General features: G+C 40.3%; 1 protein-coding gene across 5 annotated transcripts in view; it reads right to left on the reverse strand.

Annotated features, from left to right (window-relative positions):
- The window catches only part of Sfmbt1 (Scm like with four mbt domains 1), a 121039-nt gene that overhangs the window by 30565 nt on the left and 66901 nt on the right, over positions 1-23573 (reverse strand). For all 5 annotated transcript variants that reach the window (XM_038348645.1, XM_038348644.1, XM_038348643.1 and 2 more), the window contains exons 4-7: positions 19045-19139; positions 13242-13482; positions 2088-2176; positions 950-1196 (exon numbers count right to left, since the gene is read on the reverse strand). In XM_038348645.1, coding sequence (XP_038204573.1) covers positions 950-1196; positions 2088-2176; positions 13242-13482; positions 19045-19139 — 672 coding nt within the window. The remainder of the gene's footprint in view (positions 1-949; positions 1197-2087; positions 2177-13241; positions 13483-19044; positions 19140-23573) is intronic.

Consider the following 23573-nt stretch of genomic DNA (forward strand, 5'->3'; position numbering starts at 1 on the left):
TACATAAATAGAATTACTTTCTACTACGGATTAGGAAAAGGTTTAGGTTTACTACCCCTCCACCACCAAACTCCCCTCAAAAGAGGGTTTTTCAATATAGTGCTGGTTGTCCTGGAGTTTGCTCTGTAGACCAGGCTGCCCTCCAACTCAAAGATCCTCCTGCCTCTGCCTCCCCAGTACTGGGATTAAAGGCATGCACCACCATGCCCAGCTTTTTTTTTTCTTTCAGGGGTGAGTTCAGGTCCACCTTCATACAAAATAACCTGTATTCGAATCTCAGTATTCTGTTTAAGAGGTCAAAACTTAAAGTTTGTTAAAATAACTACAGTAAGAGCAGATGTAATGCTGCAGCCCACGAGATAATACAATAAATACCCAAACTGGACTACACAGTAATGAATGCAAGTAAACTATTGGTAAGGGAAAAAGTCTGAGGTATAGTCAATAATGTATGCTAAACTATAAGCGGTAATAACAAAATCAAAGAGAAATATATACTTAATGCAATTACTTTGTATAAATATAAAACACTTTTTAATGTAAATTAAGAAAGGTTTCCATGCCGGGCGGTGGTGGCGCATGCCTTTAATCCCAGCATTCGGGAGGCAGAGATGGATCTCTATGTATTTGAGGCCAGCCTGGTCTAAGAGCAAGTTCCAGGACAGTCAGGGCAACACAGAGAAATCCTTGTCTTGAAAAGCAAAAACAAAAATGTTTTCACGGCCGGGCGGTGGTGGCACACGCCTTTAATCCCAGCACTTGGGAGGCAGAGGTGGGCGGATCTCTGTGAGTTCGAGGCCAGCCTGGTCTACAAGAGCTAGTTCCAGGACAGGCTCCAAAGCTACAGAGAAACCCTGTCTCGAAAAAACAAAAAACAAAAAAAATGTTTTCATAATATGTAGAATATATTTTTCACCCTCACAGATAAAAGTGCTATGTTACTCTTTACCTGACGGGGGCTGAAGTTCATATCCTTGCTGAGCAGCCCAACCAATGTGATGAAGAAACGGATCTAAGTAGTACAACCAGTGTTCAAACTTGTCAGAACTTCCGAGTCCTTCATAGCGCAGCCTCAGCCGTCCCCCGATGTTCTCCACTACAGTAACAATCCAAGTGCTTAAGGAGTCTCGAAAAGCTTGACATTCTAGTCTGGACCCAGGAGCAATGAGATCTAAAGGATTCCTTCCATTACGGAGCTGCAGGTTAAAAACGTGAAATTGGAGAGGTTAATGTTTCTTAAAATTCAAGTTCTAAATTTTGTGAAACTAGTCTTCATACTGCTTTACTCACCCCACAACAGTGGGATTAATTACATTGTCTATAGATGGCCTCCCACAATACCACTTTTCGATGATATGAATATGATTATCATAAAGAAAAGCTTACTTAAAACACAAAATTGTTTTAACAAATATCTCTAATTATTATTTCATTTACTATAGTTTTAAAAATAGAATCTTGTTTCTGATTATGAAAGCAAATAAGATCATCATTAAGGAGAAATCAAACATGCCTACCCTCTTCTATAATCTTAAAGACCTGAAGAGACCACAGAGAGTAGCTGGTATAAACACTACACCCAAGCCAATATCTACTTCTGCTTCTCTTTGCTATGTTTTTTCTTTTTTTCAAAACATATGCTGTTTTTCACTTATTAGATTACAGATCTTTTTATTAGAGCAGATGTCAGCTTCCCTAGATTTTAAACTGTTCTTAATATTTTGCATTTATGTGAGCAATAATGTATCTACCTCATCATCCATTCATTTTATTATTTTTATTGTCCTGGGCAAGGATAAAAAAAATAATCTAAGTATAAATTTTTAAAATTTGTTTGAAACAGTGTTCACAAATGGGCATGGAAGTATCTATCAGCAGAACCTTAACTGGCAACTGATTGAGAAGCTTCTCAGGCACTAAACAAGCCACCGAAGTACAACTTCTGATACCACATTTAAACGTTCCAATCCCTATGCTTATGACTCTAATAATAACAATGATTCTTTTCCTCCACACAGTAAATGAGCTATCAGTTTTGAATTCCTTGCAAAAGTTTCCATACTGGTTAAAGAAGCAGTGATACTCACGCCCTCTAGCAAAGACACGGGAGGACCACAGGCTCCTCTCAGGGTCTGCTGTAGAAACGCATCCCAATCAGACACCTTATGTCGGATGCCTAAACAAGGGAAGTAGTAGTAATTATTCATGTCAGCCACTGAACACAAAGAAACCTGACATATAGAAATGACTTAAGGGTAGGCTTATCACTTAAAAATCTCTTTTTGAGCATTTGAAAAGACAAAACAAACTAGCTACAAAATGTCCTCATTCTTCACTGAGCCATGTGCTAGTTAGTTTTTTGTCACCTTGGTACAAGCTAGAGTCATCTGGGAAGAAACCTCCATTGAGACAATGCGTCCATCACACTGGCCTATACACAAGTTTGTGATGACAGAGGCGGGAGAGCCCAGTACACTATGGGTGGCAACCCCTCTGAGCAGGTGATCCTAAGGTATATAAGAAAGCCAGTTGAACAAACCACGGGGAACAAGACAGTACAATGTTCCTCCATTGCCTCTGCTTCAATTCCTGCCTTGGCTTCTCTTAATGGACTATAGCCAGAGATATACATGTATACCAAATAAACCCTTTCCTGCTCAAATTGCTTTTGGCCATGATCTTTATTATACCAATAGAAACCAAAATAAGGCAGCTACTCTCTGGCTCAATAAGAACTGTATCTAAAACAGAGACTATTAGTTGTACAGAAAATAATTCCCTTACTTAATTTTATAAAAAAAATTCCTACTTCATTTTTGTTATAAAAAAATTTCAAACATGAATAAAAAATACAGAAAGAGGCCTGGGTGTGATGATGTATGCTTGTAAGCTGGGAGGCTGAGGCAGGCAGATCTATATGTGCTCCAGGCCAACCTGATCTACAGAACAAGTTCCAGGCCAGTCAGGGCTACATAATGAGAATCTGTCTCAAAAACAAAAACAAAACAACCCACAGTAACAACAACAAAATACACACAGAAAAAGGTACAATGAATCTTCATGCAACATAGCTTCAACAACTGTCACCTCATGCCCAAATGTTTTATCTGGAGCAAGAGTTAGCAAACTGTCACTTGTGGGCTAACTCAGACCTACTTTTTATAAATAACACTTTACTGGCACATAGCCATGTTGATTATTGATGTTTTGTCTGTAGCAGCCAGCTTCACACTGCAAGGGTAGAATGCTGTATCTATGGCGGAGACTATATGAGTGACAGCTAAAGCATTCACTATCTGGTCCTGAGCAGATCATTTGCCAACCCCTGGCCCATACCCTCACAAATTTTACTGCTACACAATCAAGAACTAATTAGAAGCCAATTTTAAACATCATATAATTTCATCCATATATATTTAAAAAAATATTCATGAAATAACTTTAAATTTCTTTGTACTTGTGAGTAGTTGTCTCAATGTGTATCTCTGCACTGTGAACATGCAGTGCTCAGAGACACCAAAAGAGGTTGTAGGATCCCCTGGGACAGGAGTTACAGGCTTGCTAGATGGTATATGGATGCTGGGAATTGAACCTGGGTCCTAAAGAAGAGTGGCCAGTGCTCTTAATTGTTGAGCCAACTCTCTAACCCCAAAATAACTTCTTACAAAACCAGAACATCATGCTTATAACAAGTTAGTAATTCTTCAAAAGTAAATGTCTAGTCTACATACAAACTTCCTCAATTATATCAAAAATGATTTTTAACTTCTTTGATCTCACTGGGAACCACTTTAAAAACCATGCACTGCAAACAATTTGATATCAAAACTCCTTTTGTCTGTAGGTTCATTCTTCTCTTTCCCTTCCCTCAACTTTCTGGTAGAACACTTACTGAGACACACAGCCTCTTAGCATATCATTTTTCAGAATTTGTTTTAACCGGCTGCTTCCTCATGGTGACCTGTTGTCCCATTGCCCCCATGTTTTTTGTCTTTTCAGTGTGTGCATAGGTGTGTTAACAGGGACTGAAGCCAGTGCCTTGTACTTGTGTGTGTGTATTAGTAGGGAGTGAAGCCAGTGCCTTGTACTTGTGTGTGTATATTAGTAGGGAATGAAGCCAGTGCCTTGTACTTGTGTGTGTGTATTAGCAGGGACTGAAGCCAGTTCCTTGTACTTGTATACCAGGCAAGTATACTTCCACTGAGTTATAGCACCAGACTTGCCCCTTCTCTGTTCTACAAATCAAGGTTTAGAGCTCAGGTCTGATTTTCCTGGAGAGGAGAGAGTAAAAGTATTTCACAAGTGGAATTATATCCTTCCCCAAAGAGCACATAAGGTCTAGCTGTACTTCTGTGTCTTACTTAAGAGTTTCTATTGCTGCTACAAAGCACCATGACCATAAAGCAAGTTGGGGAGGAAAGGGTTTATTCAGCTCACACTTCCACAGCACTGTTCGTCATTGAAGGAATCAGGAAAGGAACTCAAACAGGCAGGATCCTGGAGGCAGGAGCTAATGCAGAGACCGTGGAGAGTGCTGCTTACTGACATGCTTCACATGGCTTGCTCAGCCTGCTTTCTTATAAAACCATGGGTCATGACTACCAACCCAGGAACAGCACCACCACTATGGGCTTCCTCCCCACCTTTTTCCACCCCCCACCGTAATCACTAGTTGAGAAGAAGGATTACAGATGGATCTTATGGAGGCATTTCCTCAACTGAGGCTCCTTCCCCTCTGATGACTCTAGCTTGTGTCAAGTTGACACACAAAATCAGCCAGTACATTCTGTAACATTAATAGCTTTGTTATAAACTATATGTGCACACATGTATGCTGTGATACAACTGTGTTTACAATCACCCATAAGCACACGAGAGGCCAAAAGAGAATACCAGGCATCCTGCTATACCATGTTTGTAATTATTCAGCCACAGTTAAGGCTGCACTTCCAGGTTCTAAAGGCAGGCACCTGCAGATGAGCCCTCGGGAACAAAGCCCCCACCCCCGCGTGGCCCATGTGTGACTCAACTAAAACCCCTGTGTGCATGCATGAGTCGCTCATCATGCCACCCCTGTGCGCATGTGCTAGGCAGCTTTTAAAAGCTGGATACGCCATTCTCTCTCCCTCCCTCTCTCTCTCCCTCTCTCCCTCCCTCCCTCCCTCCCCCCCTCTCTCTCTCTCTCTCCCTCTCCCTCTCCGTCTCCCTCTCTGCACACCGATCCCCAAGCCTGTACACATCCCCCTCTAATAAACTCCTAAGCGAGTTTGTTTGTCTCATGCTTTCTTCTCACTCGCGCCAGGTAATTTCAATGTTTTAATTTATTTCACCAAGATAACTTATATTCTCTTTGTTTTACATACAACTCTTATTAAACTAGCCAAAGAGAAATATCTTTGTTTGGCTTCTATTGCTATTGTCAGTATGCCAGCTCGCTAGCAAGCTGTAGGGATTCTCTGAGGTTTGCTTGCCACTGTGCTGTGGATACAAGCACATGTGGCCATGTCCAGCTGTTAAGTGGGCTCTGGGCTCTGGGAACGCAGGGCCAACTTTACACAGCAAGTACTCTTTCCCACTGGGCCATCTCCACAGTCCCCAACAGCTTTTACCTGTCACTACACAGATACACGGATTCACTGGGGGCCATCAATTAATCAATTTATTTCCATAAAAACTTCTCTTTATAAACTATTTGATGAACTTGAAGTAAAATATATGAAAAGAAAGCAGGCTATAAGGATGACTTTCATTCTTTCTCCATATCTGCTGATGTCTAAAAATAATCAGTTAGTGTCCAAAGGCCATCAATGAAAATTGTTTACAAATTTTACTATGAGGTCATAAACAAATGTTTGCATGAAGTCACTGAAGATATTGTCCTTATTAATGTTCAAACTGTCTTTAATCAGAGGATGTCTACAAGTTGAGTCCTGAGTCCTTTTGATATAAGTCATGACAGTATGGCAAGATATTTCTGACCCGAACCAGAACCAGTTACTTCTCTAAGGAACCCCAATGTTTCAATAAAAATAGTATTTAAAGTCAGATTTGGTAACCCACAAATATAATTCCAGTAACTGAGAGGTAGAGGCGGAAGAATTAAGAGTTCAAGATCAGCCAAGTGGGGTGGTACACACTTTTAGCCCCAGCACTCAGGAGGCAGAAGCAGGTGGATCTCAGAGTTCAGAGCCTGGCCTACAAAGCAAGTTTCAGGACAGCCAGAACTGTTACACCGACAAACCCTGTCTCAAAAAAAAAAAAAAAAAAAAATTCAAGATCGTCTTTGGTTGCATAGTGAGTTTTAGGCAATACTGGGGTTTACAAAAAGCTGTCTCAAACAATACCAAAGATGGTATTTAAAGATACTAAGTGAGGACTTGTGGGTACAACTGCAATGGCCATTAGGTTGGTTCTGGGCCTTTTCAGTGTCCAGAAGTAAAAGATCTCGTTTGCTGCTGCTTTAAAAGATCATGTACATTGTAGCTCATCTATATAGATCAGATTTGTTTTTTCTCAGGCCAAAGACCTTAGTTATCAATTAGATGTGATCATTTTGCTTTATTTCAAAATACACCAATAACAATTTCAAATACCATCAGTTCTACAATCGACACAATCACCAGTGAAAACAAAGGTTTTTGTTGTAGCCCTAATATACACTTCTATTAGGAATGGACATGCACATAGCATTTCAAGTGCTGGAGAGTTCTGTGGCCACCCCTCAAGTTCTATATACACACAGAAAGTTTTATTTTGATTTGGAAGAGTTGCTTTTTAAATTTTAATTCTGTTTCATAGTCAGATTTTATTGTACTTTCATATAACTTTTCTATATGATTTCTTATTTCTCAAAAAAATAAATTCACAAACACATTCATATCCTTTCTTATTCTTCTAGTGTATTTCAATTTTATTCCTTTCTGGTTTTTGTAACACTTAAATTTTATTTAGCATGCGTGTGCCTGTGTGTGTGTTGCACACTTGTGAGTGCAGGCCCAAGGTAGATGTCAGGAATCATCCTCAAACTATCTTCCATATTATTCAATGAGGCAAAGTCAAACTAGAAGCTGGCCAATAAGGCTAGTTTTGCTAATCAGTTTATTCTAGGGATCCCACCTCTGCCTTCCAAGGCTTGAAATACAAGCAGGTGGTCATGTCCACCTGATATTTACATGGGTTCTAGGAATCCAAATTCTAGTTTTATGATTTCATGCTTGAACAGCAAGTGCCTAACAACTGAACAACCCCCTGCCTTAAATATATGTGCATGTGTGTATACACGTGTACATATGTACACACACACACACACACACACATATCTCAACATATTCTGAGTTGGTAGGCCAAGTGGTGGGTCACTCCTTGGCTACATTAGACATTCAAGAAGATGATTCTTATTGATGACTATACCATTCAGCATAAAATACCCTTTCTCTCCTATTGTTCCTCTCTCACATATTAAGGTGGAAACTCCTGACGTGTTTGCTATTTGTACTTGTCTCTACACTTTTGTCCGTCCTTTTACTTGTCTGAAGCTTTAGAAATCTCTGTTTAGAAATTATTCCTGCATGTGAGACAAATGTGAGTTATGCTTCATCAGCTAATCTGAGTTTTTCGCTTTTAATGGAAGAATAAGCCCACTAGTTGTGCTTACTGATATACCCTCCCTGGTTTTCTCATATCACTTATGTTAAATGAATCACTGGTGTATGAATGTCATGCTTACTATGTGATTTCTATTTGAATATGAACTTTCTCTTTTAAAACCAATGTTTTGATATTTAGATAGGTTTGTATTTTCTACTGCTTACTTTTATGTTAACACATTTATTTATCTATATCATTTAGTTTGTGCGTGTGCATGCACATGTGTGTGCACATGTGGGTGTGGCAAGCCCCCATAAGTGTGTGTATACATATACCAGAGGAAAACATAAGATATCATCAACATATTTCTTTTTAAAAAAATAAAATAAAATCTCTAACCAAACCTGAAACACTATTTGACCAAGCTAACTGGTTGTCAAGCTCACAGGACCTGCTTGTCTTTGCCCTAAAGCTCTTGAGGTTATGGCCTTGGCTTTAACATGGGTGCTGGGCATTTGAACTCAGGTTCTTTTGCTTTTTTAAAAAGAAATTTATTTATTTAATATATATGAGAACTCCTGGAGCTGGAGTTACAGACAGTTGTGAGTTGCCATGTGGGTGCTGGGAATTGAATCTGGGTCTTCTGTGCTCTGAACCACTGAGCCATCTCTCCAGTCCCAGGTCCTTTCACTTTTACAAGTAATCTTACCCCCTAATTCATCTCCCAACCCCTATATAAATAGCTTAATTTTTTTTTTCGACTCTGTACAAAGTTTCACTATGTAGCCCAAACTGGCTTTACATCCCTCTTCCCTCTGCTAACTGGGTGTAGAAACTACAGACACGAGCTATCATGTTTAGCTCACAATAACTTTATACAATAACATTAGTCCTTTCTATTTGAGGATGAGTTTCTTATTTATGTTGTGGAATAGCATATTTGTTAAACTATGTAAAGATGTTTTGCATTTGCTTATGCTTTATTTAACTATGTAAAGATGTGTTGCTTTTGTTTATGCTGAATTTGTTTAACTATGTAAAGATGTACAGCTGTTTCACCTTGCCTGCCTAATGCATATGATTAGTCTAGTAAAAAGATGAATGGCCAATAGCCAGGCAGAGAAGGAAGAGGTGGGGCTGGCAGGCAGATAGAAAAGGGGGGCCAATTAGGGGCCTTACAGACACTGAAGAAGCAGGAAAGCAGGAAGGACAGTATGTAGATGAGGTAAGAGAGCTTCAGGAGCTCAAAGATGAATAGAAACAGGTTAATTTAAGTTAAAGAAAAAATGCTAGAAACAAACCTAAGCTAAGGCTGATCATAATTAACCACCGTCATGATTTGGTGGGGGCTGGTGATCCAAGAAAGTCTGCTACATATTTATTTCCTTTTACTCTTTAAACAACCTGCAAGTTGACTATGTTCAACCTCTTTTTTTCTTATCTCCTTCAATATTTTATCTCAGGTATCATTTTTTTACTTCTAGTCAACAACTTAAAAGCAACTGATTAATTACATGGTGATAAACATGACAAGAAAGAAAATAAACAGAGCTGGAGAGATGGGTCAGCAGTTAAGAGCTTTTACTGCGCTTGTACAGGACCCCGGGATAGATCCTAGCACCTACACAGTGTCTTTTCATTCAGAACTTCAGTTCCAGGGGATCCATCCAATGCCTTCTGACTTCTCAGGGTAACAGTGACACACATGGTACAGAGACATACATGATGGAAAAACACTCATACACACAAAATAAACACCACTAGTCACACGATCTCCACTGCTTTATTTATTTTTTTAGCAATGATACTGTATCTACATTGTATTCCTATATGTATCAGGTAGCTATAATAATAAAAAATCATTCATTTGGTTTTCTAACCCTCCTTTTTTGGGGAGGAAAGTAGTTTTAACACAGGGTTTCTTTGTAGCTTTGGTAGCTGTCCTGGACCTAGCTCTTGTAGACCAGGCTGGCCTTGAACTCACAGAGATCCACCTGCCTCTGCCTCTGAAGTGCTGAGATTAAAGGCACATGCCACCACTGCCTGGCTTAAGACAGGGTTTCTTTATGTAGTCCTGGCTTTCTTGGAACTCACTCTGTAGACCAGGCTGGCTTAGAACTCAGAAATTTGCCTGCCTCTGCCCCCCTCCCCCAAGTGCTGGGATTAAAGGTGTGCACCACCACTGCCTGGCCTGAACCTCATTCTTTAGTGGATTCCTTATGAAAGGCTCATGGGAACAATATTCCTCAAATGTTTTCGACTTTCCTAACAGTTTATACAGGGTTTTTTAACCAGAAGTTCATCTTGGATAGCGATAAAATCCTCTCATTCTCTCTTTCACTGAATTTCTTAATTAAGTGATGAAAGTTAGCAGCAGCATCACAGAACAGACCAAAAACATCATCTGGTGACAGAAGACACAATTGAATGTAAAGAATGTATTTGTTCTACAAAAAGCACACAATTTAAATTAAAGGACACATAAGTCAGACCCAAATTGGGGGAGGTCCTATAGAGTACCTTTCAAAAATGTCAAAATAAAGAAAGACTAAGAAAGCTAAAGAGATACAACAAAAGGCCCAGCTCCCAGACCAGAAACAGAGGAGACTGGAACAAAGCAGCAGCCCTGCTGGAAGCCTGGCCTGGCTATACCACCCATGTCCCAGTGACCAGAGATAAAGCATGAGGACTTGGTCCACATTAAAGGAAACTCTTTTTTCCCTGGCTGTCCCGGAACTCACTCTGTAGACCAGGTTGGCTCTGAACTCTGAGATCTATCTGCCTGCCTCTGCCTCCAGAGTGCTGGGATTAAAGGTGTGCGCCATCATGGCCTGGCTTGGTTGGTAACTTATTCTTGACATATGACAACAGAAAGCAAAGGTGACTTAGAGATATCATTTTTTTTAAATTGTTAGCATAATTTAAACAAGTATAAAAGGTCTGAAGACTAATAAATAGCATTTTACCAGACTTACTTTCCTGATTTTGATATTTACTGGGCTGCTCATGAATGTCTTATATTTTAGAAATACATTTCTATGAATAAAAAAGACATCATGGCTAAAGCCGATACCCAAGTTCTTTAAAAAGAAGCCTGTGTGGATAGGGAGAAAGGACCAAAGCAAATGTGGAAAAACATCAACACTTGGGGAAAATGTCACAAAATGTCATCAAGAATGTTTTTATACTATTCTTACAACTTTCTTGTAAATTTAAAACTAAATCAAAGTAAGGAGTTATAAATATAAAATGTCACCTGTTTTATTCAGTATGTAATCTCTCTGCAACCTTTATCTTCTCCGTTAAAGAATTTTTTACTTTTTTATATTTTCTTACGTTATTTTAAATATATGAATGTTTTACCTATGTATATGTCTGTGTGCCAAGTGCATTCTTGGTGTCCACAGAAGACAGAAGAGAGCATTAGACCCCATATTAGAGTTATGAGCTACTATGTAAGTACTGGGAATCAAATCCATGTTCTCTGCACAAGCAGCAAGTGCTCTAAATACTAAACCACCAAGACATCTCTCCAGCCTCTCCTCCCTCTTAAAATTTTATCTCTCTATCTATCTATCTAGTCTTTTGCATCTTCCTCCAATTTAATTGATGGCCTACTCTACATAGGGTACATTCTTGTAACAGAACTTCAGTCTGTTCATTTAAAGACCAATAGTGCCATGTAACCTATAATCCCTGCATCTGGAGGGCTGAGGGAATGAGGCTTTCCAAGTTTGAGGTTAACCTGTGCTATACAGTGAGACTCTGACTAAAAAAAGGGGGGAGGGGCTGTAATATAATTTACAAGTTTACTTTTAAGTAAGGAGAGAGGAAAATAAAAGGAGAACTTGAGAATGGTGTCACAGGCCTGGAATCTCAGTTCTGTGGGCAGGTAAGGTTGTCAAGTGGCAAGGGTGTTGAGTCTATCCATCTGGCCTGCAGTCAGGCCAGGTCTGGTAGCATATGCCTGTGATCTCAGCTCTCATGATGAATGTGAGTTAGAGGTCAATCTGTGCTACACCGTGAACCACAAAAAACACAAGGATGCAATCTATCCAGGAAGAAAGAAGCTCTCCTCAATCACATGTATAAAGCCCTAGGTTCAATCCCAGAACAAAAAACAACCACCGGATCTCAAAGTCTCAAACTCAGACAGCCTCAGTCTAAGAATGAAAAACGATAGTTTTGGGGCTGGAGAGATGGCTCAGCGGTTAAGAGCACTGCCTGCTCTTCCAAAGGTCCTGAGTTCAATTCCCAGCAACCACATGGTGGCTCACAACCATCTGTAATGAGGCCTGCAGGAAGAATACTGTATACATAATAAACAAATAAGTTAAATATTTTAAAAAAAGAGAAAGTATGGTTTTGATGGCCATCAAAAAACCTGAATGGTTTATAGTGGGGGGGGGGAGATTAACTGGGAAATACAGGGCCAGAGGTTCATTTGGTGGTAGAGTGCTTGCCTAGAACCAACAAAGTACTGGGTTTGAGGCCCCAACACTGCATAACTGAGGCCTGACAGCAACTGCTTGGAATGCTGGCATTCCCAAGAGTAAGGAGGATGAGAAGTTCAAGGTCACCCATGGCTATGTAGCAAATTCAAGACCAACCAGAGATATATGAGACAATGTCCCAAAAATTAAAAATAAATGATAAATAAAACAGAGTTTGGAGAGATGGCTCAGGAGAGATTGGCTGCTCTTCCAGAGGTCCTGAGTTCAATTCCCAGCACCCACATGGCTGCTCACAACCAATCCCAGGGAATCTGACCTCCTCTTCTGGCTTTCTCTGATTACAGTAGAATAAGGTTCCTGATTCCACTCGGATGAGCTGGCCTCTGAGGAAGCCTGTCACAGGAGGATCCAGAAAGACTAGGCCTTGGGGCACAAACCTCACGAGAGCACAGAGAGACACAGGCCAATGGGGAACCATGAAAGACACAGCCAAACAAAAACCTGGTAGCACACACCTGGAAGCCCAGCAATTCAGGAAGGAGAGGCAGGAGGATAGCAAGTTGAAGGCCAGCCGGGGCTACACAGTGAATGAATGAATGAAAGTGTAGCTTAGTCATAACAAAAATTTTAATTGGGTGGTGGGTGTCTGGAGAGATATCTCAGCAGTTGAAAGCACTGGCTGTTCTTTTAGAGGACCTGAGTTTGATTCTCAGCAGTTGTCAATTGTCTGTAACTACAGTTCCAAAAGATCTGACACCCACTTTGGGCTTCAGTGGGTGCCCCTATGTACATGCACATACACACAGTTTAAAAAAAAAGCTAAAGGGTTAAAATAAGATAAATTATAGATAATATGATTTTAGTTTAAAAACAGGCAAATTTTTTCATTAAAAATGTGAGCCTAAACTGGGTAGTGGTATCATGCGCTTTTAATCCCAGGACGTGGGAGGCAAAGGCAAGGCAAATCTCTGTGAGGTCAAGGCTGCCTGGTCAACAGAGCTAATTTCAGGACATTCAGGGATACACAAAGAAACCCTATCTCGAAAAACAACAAAACCAAGAAGAAAACAAAAAGTTAGCCTCACCTAAAACGCTGTGTAAATCTACATAGGAGTAGCCTGACAAGCCTCAAGACTGTGGCCAATCTAAATTTTCTTACAACAATATCCTATCACACCTTGAAAGGGAATATGCTACTACCTTCTGGAACTTCCAGGGTCTTCTTATTCTGCTCACACCACCCAAGGGGATAGAGGCCAGCTTTCCTGATATCACACCAGAAGTCTGCTTTCCGGTCTTCACCATAGCCTTCATAACGAAGTAGGAGTAACTGCTCACAGGCAGTAATGATGGTGGCAACCCAGTAAGTTTCGGGATCTTTTTTCACAGCTACCTCAAGCTTCATCCCAGGAGCAAAGCCATTTTGCAAACGTATGTCCACCTGAAAAAAGAAATGTTATTAGCCACCAGACAAAATGTATTTCATGAGTGTTTTTCTGCCCAAATTCTTTTTTAAGACCTAAGATTTTCAAAGCACTAAATGCCTATAAAACCTTCTCAAAGGAAACCTGAGAAATTCTAATTATAACTCATAACACTGATGAAAAAACCAGAAGTAGCTACAGGGCTCTGTCCACATGGCAGTGATTGAACTTGGTATTTTCAACAACACAGCCAGTCTATTATGATTATAGAAGGTATTTTCTAGAAAGTAATACATTACTAAACATTCACATTTTCATATCCTTCAACATGTCTTCAAGATATCCACAACAAAAGTTTTAGATAACCACAACAGGGAAATGAAAAAAAGTATAAAGATATAAATCAGTAGTATTAGTAATATTACGTACAATAATGCAGGAAGTCCACACTTCTGTCAGCTGTTATAATAAAGTGTTCTAATGTAAACGAAAAGTTACATGGTGACAAAGGTATGGGTTAGCAATTCTTAAGTACATTAAAATTAAGTATATATAAAGGTACCATGGGAGTAGTTACAAATTTAAAAAAAAAGGGCAGGGGGTGGATATGCTGGCACTCACCTTTAATCCCAGGAATTGAGAGGCAGAGGTAGGGGGATCTCCTTAAGTTCAAGGCTAGCCTGGTCTACAAAGCACTGGCTTTGTGGGACAGCAAGGGCTACACAAAGAAATCCTGTCTCAAAAAGCCATACACACACACACACACACACACACACACACACACAAAAAAAAAAATCTAATCTCAACCCCCTAAAAAGGGGAAGGGAAGACTGGAGTGAATCCTGTCATTGTGGACTGGAATCAGAAGTATCTAAATAAAAACATGAACTGATAGGAAAGCATATAAATGTGGGCATAAGTGCATGGGTATTTCTTAACCCTGAACAGATTTAGTGCCCAAATAGTTTTTATATCATCTTGCAATCAACAAAAACAAGGGATCATGGAAAAGCTACTAGTTACAATTCTGGTAAAAAAAATAAAGTAGGAGTCTCAAACATCTTGTGATGTCAAACAGAAACAATTAAAAAAGTATGGGGCATGTTAAAAGGAAACACAAGATAGCTAAAAGGATCTCCCAATGGTCACAGTTGCAAATCGAAAGATAAATATAAAACAAAATGGTGGAAAAATATCATCAGGTGGTTCCCAACAACAGTCCCAGTACTCAAGGGACTGAGGCAGGAGGCCTGCCTAGACTACATAATGAAACATCTCAAAAAACAAAAAGTGGAATGAAAATAACTTATCAGACAAGCGTCATATAAATATGCACAGAAAACAAGAATTACTGATAGATGCTAAAACTACTATGATAAAAAACAGTATTTGCATAATCTCAAAGGATTACTCTATACGATTCTTATCAGCTGCAAAAGGCAAAACAGTAACAATACAATGAAGAAAATGGCACATATCACTTTAAATTTATCAAAGTTAATATAACTCCTAAAACATCAATATCGCAATTGCATACATTTGCCTGATTCCATACAAGAAAAGGACTTTATTTCCTTTGGCATGCTTGACATATCTGAATATACTCAGTTTAATAAGGGGAAAGTTTCCCAAATCAAGAAATAGTGCACAAAATAACCGACATATAATATATATTCTTTAAAAGAGCCAAGTTCATGAAAGGAGACTCCGCTGTGACAAATGAAGCAAATAAAGTGGGTGAGATAGAAAGGTACCTGCCACTAAGTTCACCTGAGTTCAATCCCCGGGAGAACTCCAGCAAGCTGTCCTGACTTCCAGGCATGCACTGTGGCACATCCAAACAAATACATGCACGCAAATAAGCAAAAGTGTAATAGAAAACTTAAAATAATGGAAATGTAGTCAAAAATAACTAGAAAAATGAGAATGAAGTCCTGAAATGAGCCAAACAAAGTTCCATGTTGCTGTTGCTTTTTTTTAAAAAAAAAAAAATCTAGTTTTCTTATGATTAAAAGTTACAATATAGTATGAAGTTTACATTCAAAACTTGTTTTTTGCTCTTTCACTCACCAGATTTTATACAGTCACTCTAGGATGGGTCTAACATGCTAAGAACTGATGAGTCTAAAGACTCATCAGATAGAGCATGCTCCTTCTGAGGATTCTGTTCTGTGTTTCCAAGGGAACCACTACTCCAATATGCAGGGAATTTCCTGAAACCAGGGCACTGGAAGTCATTCAACCCTTAAACTGATTCAATTAAATCTGTGCTGCCCACAACTGAATTGTGCCAATAAGAATTTCTGAGTTCAGCCAGGCTGTTGTGGTGCACAGCACACCTTTAATCCTAGCACTCAGGAAAAGCAGGTGGGTCTTTGTGAGTTCAAGGCCAGCCTGGTCTAAAGAGCTAGTTCTAGAACAGCTAGGGCTGTTACACAGAGACTCCTGCTGTCTTAGAAAAAAAAAAAAAAGAATTTCAAAGTTCAAAAACCAAGGATACTTGAGTTTCTATCCTAAGAGTATGCTCTTCCTCTTCCTCTCCTACCACCCACAGCCCCACAGCCTGCAGCGTCTCCTGGAATGCCTCAGTTAGGGGCTTTACTGGACAAATTGAAGTAAGTTTTTTTCTCTAATTTTAAGAATTAGTACTACTGATAGATTGGTCTGCCTCTGTCTAGTTTTCAATAAAAGACTTCCTTTCAGTGAGTCTCCATCTCCCAAGTGGCCACTTGGTAGCGTAGGCTTTTTCCTTTGGGAAAGCTGAGCTCAGGTAGAGCCCCTTCATTTGTGGGTTTGACAAAATTATCTACAGGTATTATGCAGTATCTCAACCCTCATTTACAGCGCCAGGGAAATTTTGTTGAAAAAATAAAATATTCTGAACACAGAGTCACATTATTATTATATGTGTTTTTCATGGTTTTATCATTCCCCTAACGAGCGCCAAATATAAAAACAAACCTACCCAATCTTCCTCTCCTCACCCATTCCTCACAATTAAAAAACCCTGCAAAACTGAATGTGTAAAAGATACTGCCCATCATTGAAAAGCATCCCCAAAAACCAAAACATTCTTTCTTACAGTGTTAACTCTGCATTTTTATTATTCATCTGCCAAGCACTGGGATTACAGGTGTGCCGCAGGTGTGCCGCTATGCCCTTTTTATGTGGGTTCTGAAAATCTGAACTGAGGTCTTCATACTTGTACATTAAACACTGTATTGACTGGGCTGTCTTCCCAGTCCCAGGCTTCCTGTTTTCACACATCTGTCTCAGTGTACTCTGTTCACACACACACCCTGCAAAAAGGGCAAATTTTTTTGATGATGATAGCAGGAAGAAAGAAATGGAAAACCATTTACATTTTTTTCAAATTTCCTAACTTTTCTGTTTTGTTTCTGTAGCTTTGGAACCTGTTCTGGAACTCACTCTGTAGACCAGGCTGGCCTCAAATTCACAAAGATCCGCCTGTCTCTGCCTCCCAAGTGCTGGGATTAAAGGTGTGCCACCTTCGCCTGGCTCAAACACCCTAACTTACAAGAATTCTGAGTTCACTTATGCAGAAAGTGGTACCAGGGAGTAGGGCGTTGCTGTGACAGGTCTAACCATACTTTTTTTGTGGAATAGGGAAGACTTTGGGACTCTGGACTAGGAAAGTGGTTGAATGCTATAAACAGGGCTTACTTACTGGGTATCCTAGTAGGAGCTTAAAAGACAACAGCACTGAGATCAATGTGGACTATGGAGGCCCCTCTTTAAGAGGTTTCGGAGGTTACAATATTATCAACTGGGATAGAGACCATTCTTATAATATCTTGGCACATTCTTGTGGCTGCATGTTGCTCTTGTCCTAAGAATATTCCTGAAGCTAAATGTAAGAGTTTTGGACTAATTTCATTGGCAGAGTTCAAGACAGTCAGATACTGACTCTGTTTCTTATATGTATTCGCTCATATGCAGATCCACAATGAAAAAAATCAAACAAGGCAAAATGAAATACAAAGTATATAGTTTAAGGAGAAAGAGCACGAGGAAATTTAATGTTGAAGCCATGGATTGTGCTGAAAGAATAAGGAGAAATGAAATAAAGGGAATGGTGCCCTCAGGGCAAGACCTCAACCAGCTAACCCTGAGTCAAACTTGTGAAAAGGCCGAAGGCAGCAGTTTTCAATCGGCAGATCACCACCCTTTGGGGGACTGAATGACCTTTCCACAGGGGTTACACATCAGATATCTTGAATATTAGATTTTACACTACGGTCCATAACAGTAGCAAAATTATAGTTATGAAGTAGCAACAAAACTTATTTTATGGCTAGGGCGGGGGCTGGGGGGGTCAGCACAACACCAGGAACTAAAGGGGTGCAACTTTAGGTAGGTTGAGAACCACTGGCCTAAGGAATTAGCGGTTTCTAAAAAAACAACTGCAAATCAAAGCTTATGAAAATATAACTCAAGAAGGGCCAGGAGGCCAGGGCCCATCCCAGGTAGCAGTAGAATTTAGAAGCATCTACCATCTATCTCTGGCTTTAGAGTCAAGAAGGATAAAGGAGTAAAGGGGTCACAGAAACAGCATCCCCCAGGGGTTAGGCAAAGCCGCTGAGGCCAGATGTAGGGCAGGCCCAGAGAGAGCACTGTGAAAGTAAAGGATGTGCTGGGCCCGAAGATGGTAAAGACGCCAGAACTATAGGACATCTTCCAAGGACAGCTCCAAACAGACTGAAAGCAGCCCAAGGGAGGGATGTTGGAGGCAACAAAGCTGGAAGGACAGAGCCATCTAGGTCCTTTAGTATCAGACACAGAACAACAAGGTCTGGAATTTGTCCTGCTACGTTTCAACCTTGCTTGGTCCAGTATTTCCTTACTCTGCCTCCTTTCCTCCCTTTTAGAATGGTAATGTATATTTCTTGTCATTGTACATCAGAAGTATGTAATTTGCTTTTTGCTTTTATCCAGAGTTATAAATTAAGAGATTGACTTGAGTCTCAGAAGAAACTGGATTTTAAACAGTCTTGAGACTCAAAGACTGTGAAGCTCTGAAGGTGAACTAATGCATTCTGCATTCTGCTACGGCTATAGGCCTACTGGCTAGAATGAGACTGCTCCCTAAAGGACCCCAGCTGCTACAAGTGTTTGGGAAGGGTTAGGAGATGTGGTCTTGTTGGAGAAGGTGTGTCACTGGGGTAGGCTCTGACGTGTCGAAAGCCCACACCATTCTCAGTTTACTCTCAGCCCCATGGCTGTTGTCTCAACAATATGAGCGCTCAGCCTACCTGCTGATAATCACAGACCTCTGAAATTCTAAGTCTCCAACAAATTCTTCCTGTAAGCTGTCTTGGCCATGGTGCTTTGTCACAGCATTAGAAAAGTGACTAAGACGCAATACAAAGATAAAGAGAAAAGGGGTAAGCCAGGCATGGTGGCAAACATTTTTATTCCCAGCAGTAGGAGAAAGCAGGTTGATATCTCTAAATCTGAGCCCAGACTTGTCTATACAGCAAGTTCCAACACAGCCAGGGTTACAAAGTGAGACCCTGTCCCAAGAGAAAAAAGTAAAAAAGCCAAGAGGTATTGCCTACATGTTTAAACGACGCATAGGGAACTGTGGTGGAGCCTGTCTCGTCTAGATAATCCTCCCAGCTGAATTCTTCTACTTCTACACCAGGCACAGGATCTGCAAAACAAAACAACAACAAAAAGTTGCATCTCGAAGTAAACGCAAGGTATATAAACAAAATTTACTATAGGACAAATTCATTGATCTTATACAAAAAAAATTAAATACTTTTTGTCTTAATAGCAAGTTCCCTAAGTGCACTGACTGTCAATTTAATTCAACATAACAGTCATCTGATATACTCTCATGCTCAGTGTGGAGGTTTGAGTAAGAATAGATCCCATAGGCTTATATAATTAGATGCTTGATCATTAGGGAGTAGCACTATTTGACAAGGATTAGGACACTGGAGTGGATGTGACCTTATTGGAGAAAAAGTGTCACTAGGGATGGGTTTTAGGATTTCACATACTCAAGTCAGACCTAGTGTCTCTTTCTCTTTTCCTGCAGCCTATTGATCGGGATGTAGAACTCTCAGCTACCTCTCTAGCACTATGCCTGCCTGCATGCTGCTTTGCTTCCCACCATAATTAAATGGATTAAACCTCTGAACTGTGAACCAGCCTCAATTAAATGTTTTTCTTTTTTGAAAACTGTTTTTTATTGAACTATTTTTTCTCCGCTTCCCTCCCTTTCTCTCCTCTCCCGTGATCCCCATGTTCCCAATGTACTCAGGAGAGCTTGTCTTTTTCTACTTCCCATGTAGATCAGATCCATGTATGTCTAAATGTTTTCCTTTTGAAGAGTGGTCATGGTCATGTTTGTCTCTTCACAACAATAGTACACTGACTAAGACACTGGGAAAGCAAGAAATATTAAGTTTCCACAAATGAATCATATGAAACTAGTGTTAATATAAAACTATTCAAATTACTCTGAACTCAAATACAGTATCTAATACCAACATGTAGGATTCTTAATAGACATTTCAAATTTAAACTGTGAACCTGCTACTAGATAATATTTTCACTCAATATAGAAAGTGTGAACTTACTTTTGGTCCCCTCCTTCTTTATTCAGCCCTGATATACAATCCAATGAAGCATATCCTATCTCTATTTCTCATGAAGTCCACTGCTATCTCTAGAGCAAGGTCTGTCCACATACCTTTACCTCCACCCATCTAAGACTGCAAAGGCTTGACAGGAGCTGAGCTACCCTTCCACTTTCTATGAACCAGCTCACAACTCCCTGTGGGCATTGCACTCACATGCACAAATCCACATACAATCACACAAATATACATAATTTAAGATTAACCCCAAAATCTTTGTAAAGGGTAGGGACTAGAAGCTTCTTCCTTGATGACTAGTTTCCACATTACTAGAAGGTGCTACAGAGGTTGTAGAAGAAAAAAGTTATCAATTTTACTCAACCATAGACCCAATAAGTTTCACTACCAACCTATTGGTTAAGATGTGCCCACTAGGGCTAGAAAGATGATGGCTCAGCAGTTAAGATCACAGGTTGCTCTTCCGGTGCCCAACACCCACATGGCAGCTCACAACTGTCTGTAACTCCAATTCCAGGCATCTGACACCTCCACACCAAATGCACATAAATTTAAATAAATTTTAAAAAAGGATGTGCCAACCTGTGACTAGTCCAACCTGAGGCCCATGCCACAAGAGGGAGCCCATGTTTGATACTGTCTGGATGACCAAGAACCAGAGGCAGAGCAGTCCAGAGACCCAGGACAAAACTAAATATAACTGGGAAAAAAATGTCTATGAAATCATTCCTAATCATATTCTGCTGTACTCATAGATTAGTGCCCAGCCCAACTGTCATCAGAGGCACATCATTCAGCAACTGACTGGAGCAGACGCAGAGCCCCACAGCCAAACACCAGGCAGAGCCAGGGGGACCCTGCAGAAATGGGCAGAAAGAATTGCAGGAGAGAAGCCCGAGGGGCCAAGGACACCATGAAAACACGACCTACAGTGTGGGATTTCCCTCTGTATGATGTGATTACCATTAATGAATAAAGAAATTGCCTTGGCCTGTTGATAGGGCAGAACTTAGATAGGCAGGGAAAATTAAACTGAATGCTGGGAGGAAGAAGGTAAAGTCAAAAGAGAAGCCATGAGCAGCTACCAGAGACAGATGTGCTGAAACTTTGCTGGTAGGTCATGACCTCGTAGTGTTACACAGATTAATGGCGATGGGTTAAATTAAGATGTAAGCGTTAGCCAATAAGAAGCTAGAGCTAATGAGCCAAGCATTGATTTAATACAGCTTTTGTGTGATTATTTGGGGGCTAAGCAGCCTCCCCCAACACTACAGAATCAATTAAGCTTGGCTCTTAGGGGCTCACAGAGACTGAAGCGACTCACAAACGCATAAAGGGTCTGTGCTAGGTCCTTTGCATATATCTTACGGTTGTGTAACTTAGTGTGCTTGTAGGACTCCCAACAGTGGGAATGGAGGGTGTCTCTGACTCTTTTGCCTGTGCTTAGGGCCCTTTTCCTTCTACTGGGTTGCATTATCCAGCCTTGATATGAGGGTTTATGCCCAGTGTTACTATATCTTGTTAGACCATGTTCAGTTGATATCCCTGGGCGATGAACTCTTAACTTTTTTTATTTCTTTTTTAAAAAAGAAGGAAAACTGGAAGAGTTGTTCTGGGAGAGAGGGGAGGTAGGGGGAATGATGATGGAAGGGAAAAGAAGAAGAAACTGTAGTCAGGTAGTAAAAGTAATATGAGAGAAGAATAAAAAGATATGCCCACTGGTGCACTAATGACATGACTTTTATGGGGACAGACAATTGCTTTCTGATTGGATGTGAGGCTGCTCCACAGGAAGAAAATTCATACCTACTATCATAAATTTGGTCAAAAGCCCATGGCTGGGAGATCAAATAGCTAGTAAGGAAATCTCCCTCTTTTGTTTTGCTGAATGAATATACTATGTCCATTAAACCACCTTATAAATATATTTATTTAGGCCCACAGAGCAGTGATACTATCTATCTTTTTGTTATGGATGGACGTTACTTCCGAGACTTGTAACTGGCCAAAGAGCTAAAAATAAATAAATGCTCAGGCCTAAATAAGGCCTAGATATTACCTACTCTGCGAGGTTCAGGGAGCAGGGTGTTAAGGAGAAGAACAGAGAATGCTGTGGAGTGCTGTCTTCAGGGCACGGCTGTCACATTCATGACTTCACAGTAGCTGTGATCACCATGTACAAACTGCACAAGCCTGGGCCCAACAATGTCTGCAATGGAGGGAAAGGGGCCCAGGAGGTTCTACCCTTCCCTGAGGAGCTAGAGGCAGACAGTGGCTGATGGAGGAGGAAGAGACTTATTTGTCAGTGGTGTAGTCAATGGTAAATTGCCTAAGCTGCTATAAATAAGTTCTCACCAGGGCTCTTATAAGCCAAGGCTAATTAAACTTACTAGATCACCAAAAGAAGGAGTATGAAAGTAAACTGGGAACTAGTGGGAAAAAGGAGACAAGGGAGTATAAGAGGAAACGAATATGACCAAAGTGCAGTATATACATGTGTGAAAATTGCCATAATGAAATGAAACCTATTACTATGTATAATTAATATGCATGAATTAAGAAAAAAATGTAGAAGCTGGGCAGTGGTGGAGCACACTTTTAATCCCAGTACTCGGGAGGCAGAGGCAGGCGGATCTCTGTGAGTTCGAGGCCAGCCTGGTCTACAAGAGCTAGTTCCAGGACAGGCTCCAAAGCTACAAAGAAACCCTGTCTTGAAACACCAAAAAGAGGGGGGTGGGGAGAACATAAAAACGGTATGGCCGCCCTGGATAACAGTATGACATTTTATCACTAAGTCTATCGTTTGCAAATTGCACTCAAGATTGTAGGATACTCAGTCCCACATACAGCATCTACATCACACTGCTTTGACCTCAGTACTCAAGAGACTGGGAAGCTGCAACTTCATCAAGCACAAAACCAAACTGGTCAAAACTGCAGCACAGATGCAGGAGGGGCTCACAATACCATCAGCTGAAGAGGTATTAACAAGTAATGGCTGTTTGAGGAGAATCAGTTTTCTTTGGCTGCAAACCCTGAGAGGTTGCCCATGGTCTAGCAGATGCCCTCACCTGTGCACACATAGCCTAAGTACACTCACTAGATTTTTAAAAAGAGCACAAGAAGTTAAGAGGGAAAAATATAGCTAGGGGTTTTGGAAGAGTTGGAGGGGAGGGGGGTAGACAATGGATTTAATCAAAACACACATTCAGTAAAACCAAAAGACCATACAAAAGCAAGATATGAACAACCAAATATGGATGAACCAGAAGAAAATGACCTAAAAAAATAACCTCAAGAGAATGTTTGAAATTCTTAAAGATGAAATGAGAAATTAGCTTAAAGAAATGGAGGAAAAACTAACAAAAAATTGGAAGATATCAGCAAATCACTTAAAGAAAACCAAGAGAAAGAACTCAAATATATAAAAGAAAACTATTCAGGACTTGAAAACTGAGATAGAAAAACTAAAGAAAACA

The sequence above is a fragment of the Arvicola amphibius genome, chromosome 12, assembly GCF_903992535.2.
Source record: "Arvicola amphibius chromosome 12, mArvAmp1.2, whole genome shotgun sequence".
Lineage (NCBI taxonomy): Eukaryota > Metazoa > Chordata > Mammalia > Rodentia > Cricetidae > Arvicola > Arvicola amphibius.